The following is a 16,975-nucleotide window of genomic DNA, read 5'->3' as shown; positions in this document are numbered from 1 at the left end:
ATGTATGAAGACTTTGCAAGTATTAGTGATTGAAGTTAAAGTTCCTTGGAGACATTACATTATCGAATTCCACTTAGCTTTAATCAAATGCCTACACATTGTGCACTCTTAAGTTAGTCGATCGTACTCTACATTAATCAGGTAATGACAAAATATATTTCAATATATATGTACATACATGATAATCAGCTGGATATAATACACAATAAATAGACCCACTGAATTCTACGGTGTGTATATGATTGAAAAATAAATAAAATTTTAAATCAATTCCAAACCCATTATTATAAGAAAAGAAGTGGGTGCATTAATAATTAAAAAAATTATAAATAGTTTGTATAGTCTAGTAACTTTAGCATTCACATCAATAGTAATTTCTGAAAATAATGGAGCAAGAAGAACAACAAGTGATTTAAATAAAAGAAATTTAGGAGATTTTGGATTACTTAACAGATCAAGAGGTAATTTTTAAATGTTTGTTGATGATAGGGGTAAATTTGGTCTAATAGTATAACGGTAGAGAAAAATTTGACCGAATAGTATAACGGAGGTTAAATGTAGATAATATTCGAAAGTAAAGGGGTATATTTGACCTTTTTCCCCGGATACATTTGGGTTTGGATTTAAAAAACCTAGTTTAACTGTCTAAATAAAAAAAAATTGACAAGTGTGAGAGGCCGCTTATATATTTGGTTATTTAAAAACGATGGAGAGATTTTCACCTCTAACTGAGGACCACAATGCTCTTGAAAAAGAAAAGGGGAAAGAAAGAAAAATCATTAGAGAAACTAGTACAGACTCTAGCAATTCAACTGGACTTGGTCTCAAACTCAAAGTTGTAGATGAATGAAAAACGAAAACTGTCACGATCCGAAATTCTCACCTTCGTGATTGTGATGGCGCCTTATATTTTACTTGCTAGGCAAGCCAACGTTAGAATAATTTTAACTTTTTTTAATAATTTATTTTAATCAAATAGTAAAGAATCCAAACAACTGGAATAATATCTGAATTTAAAGTGAGCAAACCAAAATAATAACGATGTCGAAATACCATCGCAGAACTGGAGTCACAAGTACATGATCTTCTAGAATAATACAAAAAAGGGTCTCAATAAAATAAAACCGTCTGAAAGAAAGCACACACCTAAGATAAAGTAGAAGGGGACTTCAGAGCTGCGAACGTCGTGCAACTATACCTCAAGTCTCCTCTGACAGCTGAATCCGAGCAAATCTACAGTACGTCGCTGGGACTAACTCCGGTATCTGCACAAGAAGTGCATAGTATAGTATGAGTACAACCGACCCCATATACTCTGTAAGTGCCGAGACTAACCTCGACAAAGTAGTGAAGAGACTAAGGCAGGTCGCTTACATTAACTTGTACGCAAAATAATAATAATAACACGAATACAGGTAAAACAGGTAAATCATATGCATAATCGAGGTCAATTCAGTAGTCACAATAAATTATTTCTTTTATCATTCTATTGCGGCGTGCAACCCGTTCCCACAATATAATCCTTCAATTAAATTCCGTTGCGGCGTGCAACCCCCTCCAATAATATAAACTTAAACAAAATCCGTTGCAGTGTGAAACCCGATCCAACAATATAATCTTCCAAATAAATTCCGTTGCGTCGTGCAACCCGCTCCAACAATATTAATTAACAATACTTATACGTAAAACTACTTTAATAAATGCCACAATTAATAAGAAATGTTTAGGCAACAAAGTATACAATAATTATAAATTATGTAGGAAACAAATATGGGCAAGTAATAATTAAGTGTAGAATCACGGAGGAGATATGCAATTTAATATATGAAATGCTAATTATCAAGTTACAATTATGGCACAAAAATCAAATAAGCAGGAAGTAATTAAGGCATGAAATCACGGCATAATAGTAGGCAATTAAAATAAGAGAATCAATTAACATAACAATTAATTAATGAAATTAGATAATTAATGAAATACATAAAAACATGGAAGCAAGCAATTTGACGACATATAGACACTCGTCACCTCGTATATATGTCGCTACACATGAAATTCACATAACCCATAGTTAAAGGGTTCTATTTTCTCAAGTCAAGGTTAATTATGATACTTACCTTGCTTCTCAATTCAAGTGATCACTCGACCACGACTTTTCCTTTCGAATTATTCTCCAAACCGATCAAACCTAGCAATTTATTTAGCAACAATTCAATTTGAACTTTAGAAATTATTCACAATTCGAAAGAGATTTAATTTAAGACATTTTTGGAAAAGTCAACATGGGGCCTACTTTTTTGAACCCAACGAAAAATCACGGAATCCAAACACCCATTCCGATACGAGTTCAACCATACAAAAATTATCGAATTCTGACATCGTATTGCCTTTCAAATCTTCATTTTACATTTTTGAAAGATTTTACAAAAATCTAATTTTCTCCCATTAAATTCACGAATTCATAATATAAATAAGTATGAAATAGTGAAATATAATCAATGTAGGATAAGGAACACTTACCCAGTTCGAACATGTGAAAAATCTCTTTGAAATCGCCCAAATCCGAGACTTAAAACTCAAAAATGAGTAAAAATGACAAACTCCCGATTTTAAGCATACTGTCTAGCATTTTCGCATCCGTGGATATTATTTTCGCATGTGCGGGCTTGCATTTGCGAGAAAAATCTCGCATCTGCGAACCAAGGCAGCCAAGCAGAGGACCGCATCTGTGGACCTTCACGTCGCAGATGCGACTGCACAGAAGCGCAAGGAGAGTCGCAGAAGCGTGAAAGATCGCCTATGCGATCAAGGAACCGCAGAAGCGGGCATTGCATCTGCACCCCAAGCTTCGTAAAAGCGAAGCTTCTCCTTAGCCTTGAAATCGCAGAAGCGAGACTGCCTCCGCATAAGCGACCACGCACCTGCGGCCAAAATTGCACAGGTGCGGTGCACCAGAACCAGACCTGTGTTCTTGAAAAAAAAGGTCTGAAACTCGTCCGAAACTCACCCGAGCCCCACGGGACCTCGTCCGAATATTCCAACAAGTCTCGTGACATAATACAGACTTATTCGGGGTCTCATATCACACCAAACAACGTTGAAACTACAATTCACACCTCGATTCGGACATATGAGTTTATGAAAATTTCAATTTTATAACTCGCGTCGAAACGTGTCAAATCAATCCGGAATGACCTTAAATTTTGCAGGTAAGTCCCAAATGATATAACAGAGCTATTCCAACTCTCGGAATCTCAATCCGAATACGATATCGATAAAGTCAAATCTACAGTCAAACTTTTAAATTCTTTAACCTTTAAGTTTCTAGTTTTCGTCAAATGACGATAATTCGAGTTAAAGACTTCCGATTTTGATTCCGGACATACGTCCAAGTCTTAAATCACGATACGGACCCATCGCAAACTTCAAAATACTGATCTGAGTCTAATTGCTCAAAATGTTGACCGAAGTCATCTTAAGTGAGTTTGAAAGCACTATTTCATATTTTTATCAATTTTTCACATAAAATTTTGGAAAAATATATCGACTGTGCACGCGAGTCGAGGAATGATGAATTGTATTATTTGAGGTCTCAGAGCACATAGTTGAATGTTAAATTTAAAGATGACCTATCGGGTTATCACATTCTTCACCTTAAAAATAAACGTTCGTCCTCGAACGGAATTTGACAAGTACCCGGGCTGCTGAAAAGGTATGGATATCTACTCTGCATGTCCGACTCGGACTCCCAGGTAGATGCTTCAACGGGCTGACTCTCCATTGCACCAGAACTGATGGATAACTCTTAGACCTTAACTGTCGGACCTGCCGGGCTAGAATAGCTATCAGCTCATACTCATAAGTCAAATCTTTGTCCAATTGGACTGAGATGAAATCTAACACATGGGATGGATCACCATGATATTTTCGGAGTATAGACACATGGAACACCGGATGAACTGCTGATAAACTAAGTGGTAGTACAAGTATGTAGGATACTCCACCCACCCTTTCAAGAATTTCAAAGGGTCTGCTATACCTAGGGCTCAACTTGCCCTTCTTTCCGAACCTCATTACACCCTTCATAGGTGAAACCCGGAGGAATACCCTTTCTCCAACCATGAATACAACATCACGAACTTTACGGTCGGCATAACTCTTTTGCCTAGACTGAGCTGTGCGAAGTCGATCCTGAATAATCTTGACCTTATCCAAGGCATCCTGTACCAAATTGGTACCCAACGACCGAGGCTCTCCCAATTCAAACCAGGCAACTGGAAAACGACATCGCCTACCGTATAATGCTTTATATGGAGCCATTTGAATGCTCGACTGGTAGCTGTTATTATAGGAAAACTCTGCAAGCGGCAAGAATCGATCCCAAGAACCTCTGAAATACATAACACAAGCGCGAAGCATAACCTCCAATATTTGAATAGTGTGCTCGTATAGTCCGTCCATCTAAGGATGAAATGTTGTACTCAACTCAACCCACGTGCCTAGCTCACACTCTACAGCCATCCAGAAGTGTGAGGTGAACTGCGTACCTCGATCAGAAATGATAGACACGGGCACACCGTGAAGGCGGACATTCGTGCGGACGCAAATCACCACTAACCTCTTTGAAGAATAGGTAACTGCTACTGGAATGAAATGTGCTGACTTGGTCAACCTGTCCATAATGACCCATACTACGTCGTACATTACTTCCACTCAGGAATTTCTAATTTTTGAAGCAAACCACCAGGTCTCTGAAGCTCGTACTTGACTTGCTGACAATTTAGACACCTAGCTACATATGCAACTATATCCTTCTTCATTCCCCTCCACAAATAATGTTGCCGCAAATCTTGATACATTTTGGCGGCACCTGGATGAATAGAATACCGGGAATTGTGGGCCTCTTCAAGAATTAATTCACGAAGCCCATCCACATTAGGCACACAAATACGACCCTACATCTGCAGAACTCCATCTTCCCCCACAACAACCTTCTTGGCACCACCATGCCGAACTGTGTCCCTAAGGACAAGCAAATGAGGATCATCATATTGTCGCTCTCTGATGCGCTCACAAAAAGAAGACCGAGCGACTGTGCAATCTTGAACCCAACTGGACTCTGAAATATCTAACCTCGCGAACTAATTGGCAAAAGTCTGTAGCTAACGGTGTCTCACAAACCGGAATATACACAAGGTTGCCCATACTCACAGCCTTTCTACTCAAAGAATCGGCCACCACATTGGCCTTTCCGGGGTGATACAAAATGGTGATATCATAGTATTTAAACAAATCCAACCATCTTCTCTGCCTCAAATTGAGATCATTTTGTTTGAATAGGTACTGTAGACTACAATGATCAGTGAATACCTCACACGAGATACCGTGAAGGTAGTGCCTCCAAATCTTCAGTGCATGAACAATGGATTTCAATTCTAAGCCACGAACATGGTAATTCTTCTCGTGAACTTTCAACTACCGCGATACATATGCAATCACCCTGCCATCTTGCATTAATACTGCACCGAGCCCACTGTGAGATGCATCACAATACACCATATAAGATCCTGAACTTGTGGGCAATAATAACACTGGCGTCGTAGTCAAAGCAGTCTTGAGCTTCTGAAAGCTCAACTCACACTCGTCTGGCCATCTGAATGGGGCACCCATTTGGGTCAATTTGGTCATTGGGGATGCTATGGATGAAAACCCCTCCATAAACCGGCTATAATAACCTGCCAAACCCAGGAAACTCCGGATCTCTGTAGCTGAAGTAGGTCTAGGCCAATTTTGAAATGCCTCAATCTTCTTAGGATCCACTTTTATTCCTTGTGCCAATACAACATGCCCCAAAAAGGCAACCGAGTCTAACCAAAATTCGCATTTTAAAATTTTGGCATATAACTGATTATTCTTTAAAGTCTGAAGCACAATCCGAAGATGCTGCTCATGCTCCTCTCAACTGCTGGAGTAAATCAAGATATCATCAATGAATACAACCACAAAAAATCCAAATAGGGATTTAACACCCAGTTCATCAAATCCATAAATATTGCTAGGGCATTTGTTAGTCCAAATCACATCAGTAGAAATTTGTAATGCCAATACCGAGTCCGAAAAGATGTCTTAGGGACATCAGATGCCCTAATCTTCAACTGATGGTAACCAGACCACAAATCAATCTTTGAAAACACCTTGGCACCCTGAAGCTGATTGAATAAGTCATCCATTCTGGGAAACGATTACTTGTTCTTGATAGTAGCCTTGTTCAAATGCCGATAATCTATACACATGCATATTGAACCATCTTTCTTCTTTACAAATAATACAGGTGCACCTAGGGCGAGGTCTAATGAATCACTGATCAAGCAAGTCTTGTAACTGCTCCTTCAATTTCTTTAGCTCAGGCGGGGCCATACGGTATGGTGGAATAGAAATGGGTTGGGTGCCCGGAGCCAAATCAATATAGAAGTCAATATCTCTTTCGGGTGGCATCCCCGGTAAGAAACTCACAGACAACTGGGACTCACAGACAACTGGGACTAAATCCACAGGAGGAACATCCGCACTGGGAATGCGAATATAAGCCAAATAAGCTAGACACACCTTCTCGACCATTAGCCGAGCTTTCATATAAGAGACAACCTTGCTGGTAGAATAGACGGGAGTCTCTTTCCACTCTACTCGAGGTAACCCCGACATGTCTAAGGTCACCGTCTTGGTGTGACAATCCAATATAGCATGATAAGGTGATAGCCAATCCATTCCCAAGATAACAACAAAATCTACCATATTAAGAAGTAGAAGATCCACGCTAGTCTCAAAACTCCCAATAGTAACCACACATGAACGATAAACATGACCTACAATGATAAAATCCCCCACCGGCATGGACACGTGCATAGAAGCACTCAAATAATCACGGGGCACAACCAAATATGAACCAAAATAGGAGGACACATAGGAATAAGTAGATCCTGGATCAAATAAAACTGAAGCATCTCTATGGAAAACTAGAACAATACCGTGATTACGGCATTAGATGACTCGGCCTCAGGCCTAGCTGGAAAAGCATAAAATCAGGGCTGGGCCCAACCACTCTAAACTACACCTCTGGGACAGACACTAGCTGGCTGGCCTCCACCTCTAACAGTCTGACCTCCCCCTCTAACAGTCTGACTTACAACTCTAGCTACCTGACCCCTGCTCCTAGCTGGCTGGGCGGGCGGTGGAGCAACAGCTACCGGTACGATGGCACGAGAATCCTGTTGAGATCTATTGCTCGAAAACCTAGGGCAATGCCTCCTGATGTGACCAATGTTCCCACACTCATAGCACCCATCCTTCTGCCATGGCTGCTGAAGCTGAAGCTGGCCCGAACAACTGTAGTGACTCTGAAGTGGTAGTGCACTTATAGGAGCTGAATGTGCACTAAATACTAGCTACCCAGAGTAGGGCATATAAGTACCATGACTCCATGAAGCACCATGAGATGCCTAAGGTGCTGAATATAATGGCTTAGGAGGATGACCCCTACCATATGTACCCATGCCTCCAGATGAGGCGCTTGTTAAATTACCGGAATGACGGGGCCTCTTATCTGACACTGGCCCTCTCTTCTGAGCACTAACTAACTCAATTCTCCTAGCAATATTCACGGCTGACTGGAAGGAAATATCACTCCCTGTCTCCTTGGCAATCTGAAGCCTGATAGTATAAGTGAGTCCATCAATGAATTTCCTCACTCTCTCTTTTTCAGTAGGAAGCAACACGATTGCATGACGTGCTAAGTCCACAAATCGAGTCTCATACTGGGTAACAGTCATACTACCCTGCTAGAGACGCTCAAACTGCCTGCGGTAATCCTCTCTCAGTGTGATAGGAACAAACTTCTCCAGAAATAGATGTGAGAACTGATCTTAGGTAAGTACAGGCGAATCAGATGGTCTAGTAAATACATAATCACTCCACCACCTCTTGGCGGAGCCAGCCATTTGAAACACAACAAAATCGACCATGTTGCTTTCAATTATTCCCATGTTCCGCAGTACCTCATGGCAGCGGTCAAGATAATCTTGTAGGTCCTCAGAAGGTGTACCACTGAAGTGAACTAGAGAGAGCTTAGTAAACTTGTCCAGTCTCAATAAGGCCTCAGAAGACATGGCAGGCCTATCACCGCCCTGCGCCACGATAACTGGATGAACTATCCCAACTGGCGGGACTACTGGAGCCTGATACTAGGGAGCTATCTCCTTTGAATCGGGAGTAGTGGGAGTTTGTGCTCCTCCCCCATCCTGCGAGATGGTTGGTGCCACTGGAAATGTACCATTCTGGGTCACACCCTCCATTAGGCTCACTAAACGGACTAGAGCGCCCTGAAGTACTAGAGTAGCTATGAATCTTGCCGGGACCTGAACTGGTCCAACGTGTACAGTCTGAACTGGAACCTCCGCTTCCAAATCCACCTGAGGTTCTATAACAGGTGCTGCTTAATCTGGTCCAGGCCTACACTATTGTTGAGTAACGAGGGTGGTCGATGCAGTTTTAACCCAACTAGGTCGGGATCGAATCCACAGGGAGTTAATGTTTGGTATTAGGTTTATATCTAAGCTAGATGCGGGTTTTGAATCTAATTACACTTCCACAAGTTTGGGTTTGATTTCTACTTCTAACTTTACTCTAAAGATTGCAATAATTGAAACTAAGGACAATATTTTTTTTGTTGTTTTTCAAATGTTTAAAGACACTAGGGTAGTGACTCATACCTATGTGGATATCTAACGGGTAGCAAAATCTAGGCCAAGCTTGATAAGTTGGGATTGTAATATAGCTATCACACCTGGGTACTCACTCTATACCTCTCGATAGTTTGAGTGATTTTTCCCAATCTGGCTTTCTCAAGTCCAAATGGGTATTCATGAAAATCAAGTGATATTAACTCAAGTTGGGTATTACTATCTCTAGGTTTAACCCTTTAATTGGGGCTATCAAATTTTTGAGTTCACCCCAATTCCTTGTTAGCCTAGTTTTCCTAGACTTAGTCCCTCTTTCTCAAGTAGAGACTAAGTCATAAAGGCATGAATCAATGTTTGCAACCATTAATTCTTGAGTTCTAGAAAGAACTAGGCTAAATCTCACTAACCCATTTACATTCAAGCCCTAAGCACAAATACCCATTAAATACCCACACTAGGGTTGGGTCACAAACCTAGCTATGGGTTTAGCTACTCATGGAAATAACAGAAATTAAAGATGAGATGAAGATAAAATCCATAATATTAATTTATAGAGTGAAAATCTAATGTTAAGAAGTGAATCTAGTACGAAATTTCCGAAAACAGAAAAGTCAGCCGTCTCAGGTGCTCATACAAAACATAACATAACCTAAAAATGCAAGAAGTTCTATTTATACTAAGCTGAAAATATCTGACAAAAATGCCCCTGCTGAGGTTGTGCGGCCGCGTAATTCTGAGTGCGGCCATACTCTTTCTTTCGCGGCCGCATAATTCTAATCCGGTCCGCGTTCTTCTCTTTTGGATCTGGGTTGAGCTGAACTTTCGCGGATCGCATAATTCTAAGTGTGGCCGCACCAGAGATTATTCGGTTGCATAAAAGTGTTGCAGTCTGCACATGCTTGAGTTTGGCTTGAAATCAACTCTCTGATTCATCACCTTGTGGACTGCATAATTCCGATCGTGGCCGCACAAGAGACTTCCGCAGCCGCACAATTCTGGTGCGGTCCGCACTTGTCTCTTTTGCTCAAGTTGTCAGCTCTCTGAATCTCAGCTATCGCAGTCCGCATAATTTTAATTGCGGCCGCACAGGGACTTTCGCGGCTGCACATTTCTGGTGCGGTCCGCGCTCATCATTTTGTTCACCTTTTGACTCCTTTATGAGTTGATTTTGATTCCTTTGGCTCATTTTGAACAATTCCTACAAGCAAACATATTTCATTAGTTTCCGGGAATAGCTTCAAGCATTTTTGGCCAAAAACACAATTTAAAGAGAGCAAATAATAGGTTAAAAATCCCCCTTATCACTGCTGCTCGAGCTCTAGACTGAGCTCTACCTCTACCTCTACCTCGGCCACTAGCGCGACCTCGGCCTCGGCCTCTATCGCGACCTCAGCCTCGGCCTCTACCCCTGGTCACAGTTGCCATCGGGGGCTCTAGCTCCTGTCCGGTGGTAGATGTAGTACGTGTTCGCGCTATCTGCGAGAGAACAAAAATAGAATGGTTCAATCATTAATGATAGAATAAATTTCGCACGATTGAATAAGAAGAACTGATATAGTTCCTAAAAATCATAGACTCTAGAAGATAAGTACAAGCGTCTCCGTACCGATCCTTCGGCCTCTACTAAGCTTGCTCATGACTCGTGAGACCTAAGTAACCTAGTGCTCTAATACCAACTTATCACAACCCGAAATTTTCACCTTCAGAACCGTGATGACGCCTAACATTTCACTTGTTAGGCAAGCCAACGTTAGAATAATTTTAACCATTTTTAACAATTCCTTTTAATCAAATAGTAAAGAAGCCAGACAATTGGAATAATGTCTGAATTTAAAGTGAGCAGACCAAAATAATAATGATGTCAAAATACCATCCCAAAACTCGAGTCAGAAGTGCACGAACTTCTAGAATAATACAAATAAGGATTTGAATAAAATAAAATTGTCTGAAAGAAAGCATACAACTAAGATAAAGTAGAAGGGGACTTCAGAGCTACGAACATCGTGTAGCTATACCTCAAGTCTCCTCTGATAGCTGAATCCGAGCAAATCTACAATACGCCGCTGGGACCAACTCCGGTATCTGCACAAGTAGTGCAGAGTGTAGTATGAGTACAACCGACCCCGTGTACTCTGCAAGTGTCGAGCCTAAGCTCGACGAAGTAGTGACGAGGCTAAGGCATGTCTCTATCGTTAACATGTATGCAAAAAAATAATAATAATAATAATAACATGAATAAAGGTAAAATGGGTAAATCATATCCATAATCGAGGTCAATTCGAGAGTTACAATCAATTATTTCTTTTATCATTCTGTTACGGCGTGCAACCCAAAATTTCCGCAAAGGGACTTCCACGGCTGCACAATTCTGGTGCGGTCCGCACTTCTCTCTTTTGCTCAAGTTGTCATCTCTATGAATCTCAGTTATCGCGGTCCGCGTAATTTCAATTGCGGCCGCACAGGGACTTTTGCAGCCGCACATTTTTGGTGCGGTCCGCGCTCATCATTTAGCCCAAAATCACACTCTCTGAATCTCCCTCTCGCGGACCGCATAATTATGATTGTGGCCGCATCATGTCTTTCGCGGCCGCACAATATTTGTGTGGTCCGCACTTCAGACCTATTTGCCCATCCTTGGCTTTTGTTCAACTTTTGACTCCTTTGTGAGTGGATTTTGATTTCTTTGGCTCATTTTGAATAATTCCTACAAGCAAGCATATTTCATTAGTTTTCGGGAATACCTTCAAGCATTTTTGGCCTAAAACATAAGTAAAAGAGAGCAAATAATAGGTTAAAATCCCCACTTATCAATTCCTACCTCCACTATTAAAAAGGATATTTCAGCTGGCCTAAGGTGAATCAATCATGCATCAATTGGGACTAACAATTACCCTCAACACAAATGAATTATCAACAACACCATGTTCTGACCTTTTGAGTACCATAGTTCTACCGTGACACTAGAGCATCAAGAGTTGACTTAATTCACCAAGGAAGCTCGTTCTATCATGAAGGTCATTGTTGAACCCAAAATCCTCCCCCTCTACTCTCCATGAGCAAATCTCACTTTAGAATGTAACACTAAAAACAAGAATTGTGAAGAAGTGCGCTCATCTCTCTTAAAAGAATGTCACAAGTCCGGCTCCAAGTACCATAAGCTTGCCCCTTATGTAAATTACCACTAATGTACGCTCACTCAACTTGAAATCATATAGGGCTTTTGCGGGAATGTAATGAAGGCTTTTGGATCAAGGTAGGACTTATCAGCATATGATGGTTTAATCTTTCCTTAAGCACTCCATTTCCTCTTTTTGGATCATACTTTCTTGACTCTTTGAGTCATTTTCTTCTTCCTTAGGGGAACTAGAGAGACGTAATGTCACTCTTTCTTGCTCATGACAATCATTTTTTTTCTCCTTTTCTAATCACTCCATTCCTTTCATCATTGCTTTCTTTGAATCCCTTCAACTTTCTACTTTATTCACTTTCTTTTTGACATATTTCTTTTTGGCCTTTCGTCCTTTTCTTTGCCTTCCCCTTTCTTCATTTCTTTTTTTTTTCCTGTTCTTTGTACCTTTTATCACTTTCACATCCTCGTCTCTCCCCTAAAGTTATGCTTTCGCCAATTGTATCAAGAATGCTAAGGAAAGATCGGGTGCCAAGAGAAAATCATTATAACATGGTTATTGAATGAAAAATGATTTCGGCTCAAATAGGTTGACTAGGGATATCATATTGGTAGGATACGGAAGCTTTCAAGTTTCAAATTGGATCAAGGAGAGCCTACAATCATTTCTCAAGTCGAGCTACACTTAGAATTTCGCCTAGACAAACATTCAGGGAAAGTTCTAGAGTTATTGGCACGGAACTTGGACTTGCAATTCAATACCTTATCTCTCAAGTCGCTGGATTGTTAAAGAAAACAGAGTCAAGGGCCCACAACAACCCTAGCTAAGTTTGAAAATCACAAATGTATCAAAGAAACCACTCGATAATTGTTTTAGTCAACACAAGAGTCTAAAGGTAACAACTGGAGCTATTCTTTGCCAACCAACTTGTTTATAACCATAAGGTCGAAGGTAAATGTGTTAGTACCAAGTGAAGCCTGCTTGAGACACTTTTATTCATTACTACTATATATACAAAAACATAAACAAAATAGACTCAATCGCTTAAGAAGTTTGTCACGCTATCCATCATTAGGAAGATCCACCCGGTTCACACAACATCCACCTTTGGAAAGAAGAGTGGTATTAAGAAAACCAAAGGCTTATTGTTCACACAAAACGTAAAAATAAACTAACAACTTAAAAAGATGCTACTAAAGTAAATTAGAAGCTATGCTACTAAGGAAAAACAATGAAAGAAGTTATGAAGTAAACTACGGAAAGTAGACTGAATATGCACAAAATGAAGTAAAGAGAATATATACATTATAGAAATGAATATATACATCGAATGGCAAGAATATATACATACCAAAAGTGGAAATAAATATAAATAAAGATAAAAAAATAGTATAATAGTTATTACATACCAAATATCATCAAATCAAAATGGACCACCCCCCAAATGAAAAATAGCATTGTCCTCAATGCTCATAACAAATAAGAACAAGGAAAAATGGTAGAGAGTATAGAAAACTCCCTATGTGGTCTCTGTCTGCATTGGGTCCTCAACATCGATGGGCTCATCAGCACCCTCCGCATCCTCTAACTGGATCTCCACATCCTCTAACTGGGGGACTACTGGGTTGCTGAGCATCTAAATCAGCTCCTCAGTAGTGTGTAAAGTGGCAGCCGGCTCCTCAGACTGGCCGACTGCTGCCTCTGATACCTCGGGCACTGCTGCATGTGTTGTTGGGACTGTCTCCTCCATGAGCAGGTCCAGTGGAATATCACCAGCAGAAGCAATCTACTCGGCCTCTTTGCTCAACTTCTCCACCTACTCCTGAGATGCCTGAGTTTTCCGCATCTTCTTCACCTGCTTCCCCAAATCCTTAATAATCCTCCCATGTGTATCAAGAGTCTCCCGGATCTTCTTCTAGTCATACAGAATCTTCTTCTAGTTGTCCAGAATCTTCTTCAAAGAGTCCTCCATTGATGGAGGTACCTGAAGCTCCGATGGGGCTGAAGATTGTGCTGCCACTGCACTGGATATGGCAGTCAGCTTTATGGTAGCTTCATGCATCCAGTTGTTAAGACAGGATAGTGTCTGTGAAACCCGCAGTGCAGTCTGAGGGTAGGTAGAAGATGTGGGCACTGATAGTGGCACTGAGAGGGATGGTCCAGAGGGAGGAGGAGGCATGGCAGCTACTCCGGTAGGAGTACCGGCTGCTGTGGAGGGCTCGGCAACTGATCCGGTGGCCACTACCCCTGGCTCTTCAGACTTGCTAGTGGAGGTAGTGGCTTTACCCTTGAATTTAGGGTTGTCCGCTCCCTGGAGGTGGTACCATGAGAAAGGATTTTTAGCCTTCACCTCCACATCAAAATATCTCGGCTCTACCCTTGGTCTTGAAAGTACTCTGTGAGGAAGTTGGGGTAGGGATACGATCTTTCTTCTTTCTGGACTGCATTGGAGATATTGTAGGATATCAAGTTTCCTACATTAATATCTTAGCCTGCCATGATGGAAGCTACCAATATTGCCCGGGGGAGTGGAAGGACATTCTCATGTTGGCACGGGTCAAGACGGCTGCACATGAATATTTGCCACCCTTTCGCTTCAAAGTTAAGGGTGGCTCTGAAAATTTGAACTCCTGCTGTGAGCCATGCAGGTGTTGTCCCCGGAATAGCAAGCATCTCAGCTAGCCATGGGCGAACTGCATCATCCAAGGCTAGCTTCTCCAGGTATTGCACTACCTCGACCTTCTCAAACCGTACATATCTGTTCAGTGCGTGGCCATCAAACTGGATTTTCAAGTTCTGGACCTTCATCACCTCTGTACCCTTTATGATGTGGCAAACATTGGCATAAAATTCCTTGATGAGGTATTCATTGGCATCGTGCAGCCGGCCGTTGAACCATTTCCATTCTTTTCTCTCTGTAAATTACTTTAGGACATTTGTATTGTGCTGGCTTAGGTCTTTGGTTATGAATTGTCGCTCAAGAGTGAGCGACCTTTAGGGACACTATTCCCGAAATCTTGCATACGCCTTCTCACTGACAAATCTATCAGCCCATACCTCTGGCTTCCTTGATCTAGCCAGGCCTCCCACAACTGTGTCACCCCCTCTCCTGTCATCCAGGACCTCATCATTATCATCTAAATTGATTGGTGTAGCTGTTGTGGCAGGTGTTGTAGTAGGTGGGGAGGATGGTTCAGATGCCTGACTACCTCCCTTTGAGCCATCAGAAGAACTAGAGGAGGAGGTAGGTTCATCGACTAAATGGAGTCTATCGGGGAATTGTTGTGATTGTGCCCTTGGTTGTGGTTGTACAGAATCCGCCTCCAATGTTTCCCAGGATGGGAGGTATTCACTGGTGTCTAAGGACACCAGAGGTGGTCTACTGAGAGTAGTCTTTTTTCCCAAGACTTTCTGGACTGCTAGTGGCGTGTTAGGTTTTCCTCTACCCCAGCCTCGAAAGGATTCTGCCCTCCCTTCGGAAGTGTCACCTCGACCACGAGAACGCACCATTGTCTGCAACACACAAGTAGTGAAAGTTAGTTAGAATTAGGGTTCAACATGTGTTATTGAATTATAGTTGAAAAGAAAGACACTACTTCTCAGAACAGGGCAGCACGGACCGCACAAAAGTGAGTGCGGCCGCTAACTGCCCATCGCGGACCGCACAAAAATGAGTGCGGCCGCATAATACCCATAGCAGACCGCATAAAATTGAATGCAGTCACAGAGATCCCAGGTTCAGACTACTGGTTCTCTGAAGTTACCTCAGCGCGGACCGCATACTTTTGAGTGCGGCCACGAAAACCCATCGCGGACCACACAAAATTGAGTGCGGCCGCATAATCGATTTGTTGGGTCTCAGAAGTTTAATTGTGCGGACCGCACAAAATTGAGTGCGGTCGCAAAAATCAAACGTGGACCGCACAAAATTGAGTGCGGCCGCACAAACATAGCAATGACAAGTGCCTTCAACCTAGGGTATCGCGGACCGTAAAATTTTGTATGGGGTCACATACCCTAGCGCGGACCGCACAAACATGCGTGGTGCCGCGAAATTCAAATCAGAGGGGAACTGAAGTACGATTAATACTAGGGTTTTTACTAATTAGGCATGATCTGTGGCAATTACAAAATAAAAGCTACTACCTCCAGCCCCCATTATGCATTCAAACACTACCCACATGCTTCTAAGAAAGAATTAAGCATTAATTTGACATTTTTGGCATGAATCTAACCGAAGATAAAAAGAAAACTAAAATAAAGAGAAAACAAAAGAAAAAGATGAAATTAATTCATTGAAATCAACATACCAGTAATGAAATGTAGTAGGAAATCAACACTTGATGAATATGGGATGAGATTGAACACAAGAAAGAGTGCACTGTGCTATAGTCTAGCTTGAAAGGTCAGAGTGTGTAAAGTGTGAATAGTCTTAAAAAGTCCTATTTATACTTTGACCATGTTGGCCCACCGACTTACCTGAGTGTGGCCGCACAATTTTGGTGCGGTCCGCACTCTTTACCTTTTCTAACTCAGCAGCTGATTCAGTGACGCGGTCCGCATAAAAATGGCTACGGCCACACAATCTGTGCGGTCCGCAAAATTTTGATCGCGGCCGCGAATCCTTTAGGGATTTTGTCAGGCCAAACTTCAGAGAGTTAGAATTTTCCATCTTTCAGCTGTGCGACCGCACATAGAATTGTGCGGCCACGAAGGGCTTGTGCGGTCCGCATAATTCTGGCACGGTCCGCACAATTTCACCACTTGGCCAATTTTTGTCTTGTCAATTTTTGGCACTGCACACCCAATTCGTACATACACTTCACAATCAGTTAGTCCAAAATAATGCCTAATCTAACAAGAAAATCAAAAGAAATAAAAACACATGGGTTGACTCCTAACAAGCGCCTGATTTAATGTCGCGGCATGACGCATGTTACCATCATTCATTTGAAATGGGGCAATGCCACAACGTGGCCATCATCAACCTTACCAAGGTAGTGTTTCACCCGGTGCCCATTGATTCTAAAGATCTCACCATTCTTATTTTTTAAATCAAGAGCACCGAAAGGAGTTACAAGTACCACTTCAAAAGGACCACTCCATTTTGAT

The 16,975-nt window shown here is 41.6% G+C and overlaps 1 protein-coding gene across 1 annotated transcript; it reads right to left on the bottom strand.

The window, feature by feature from the left end:
* Nucleotides 1-7,100: 7,100 nt before the first annotated feature.
* LOC138895798 (uncharacterized) lies at nucleotides 7,101-8,162 on the bottom strand. The gene is made up of 3 exons (XM_070180530.1): nucleotides 7,932-8,162; nucleotides 7,547-7,811; nucleotides 7,101-7,438 (listed from the first exon to the last, which is right to left on the bottom strand). Exons 1-3 carry the CDS (start codon nucleotides 8,160-8,162, stop codon nucleotides 7,101-7,103), a joined length of 834 nt encoding a protein of 277 aa, XP_070036631.1.
* Between the last annotated feature and the right edge of the window lie 8,813 nt (nucleotides 8,163-16,975).

Source organism: Nicotiana tomentosiformis, chromosome 7, assembly GCF_000390325.3.
Source record: "Nicotiana tomentosiformis chromosome 7, ASM39032v3, whole genome shotgun sequence".
NCBI lineage: Eukaryota > Viridiplantae > Streptophyta > Magnoliopsida > Solanales > Solanaceae > Nicotiana > Nicotiana tomentosiformis.
Note: the sequence above shows the minus strand (reverse complement) of the source record. Positions and strands in the feature narration are given on the sequence as shown.

Bases quoted from the DNA above. Each gene is read 5' to 3' on its own strand.
- LOC138895798 (XM_070180530.1), bottom strand. From the start codon at position 8,162: ATGTCTTCTGAGGCCTTATTGAGACTGGACAAGTTTACTAAGCTCTCT. The intron at 7,812-7,931 runs GTACTTACCTAA...ACTGTTACCCAG, and splicing joins CTAGACCATCTGATTCGCCT to TATGAGACTCGATTTGTGGA. The intron at 7,439-7,546 runs GTACATATGGTA...CTGGGTAGCTAG, and splicing joins CGCCTCATCTGGAGGCATGG to TATTTAGTGCACATTCAGCT.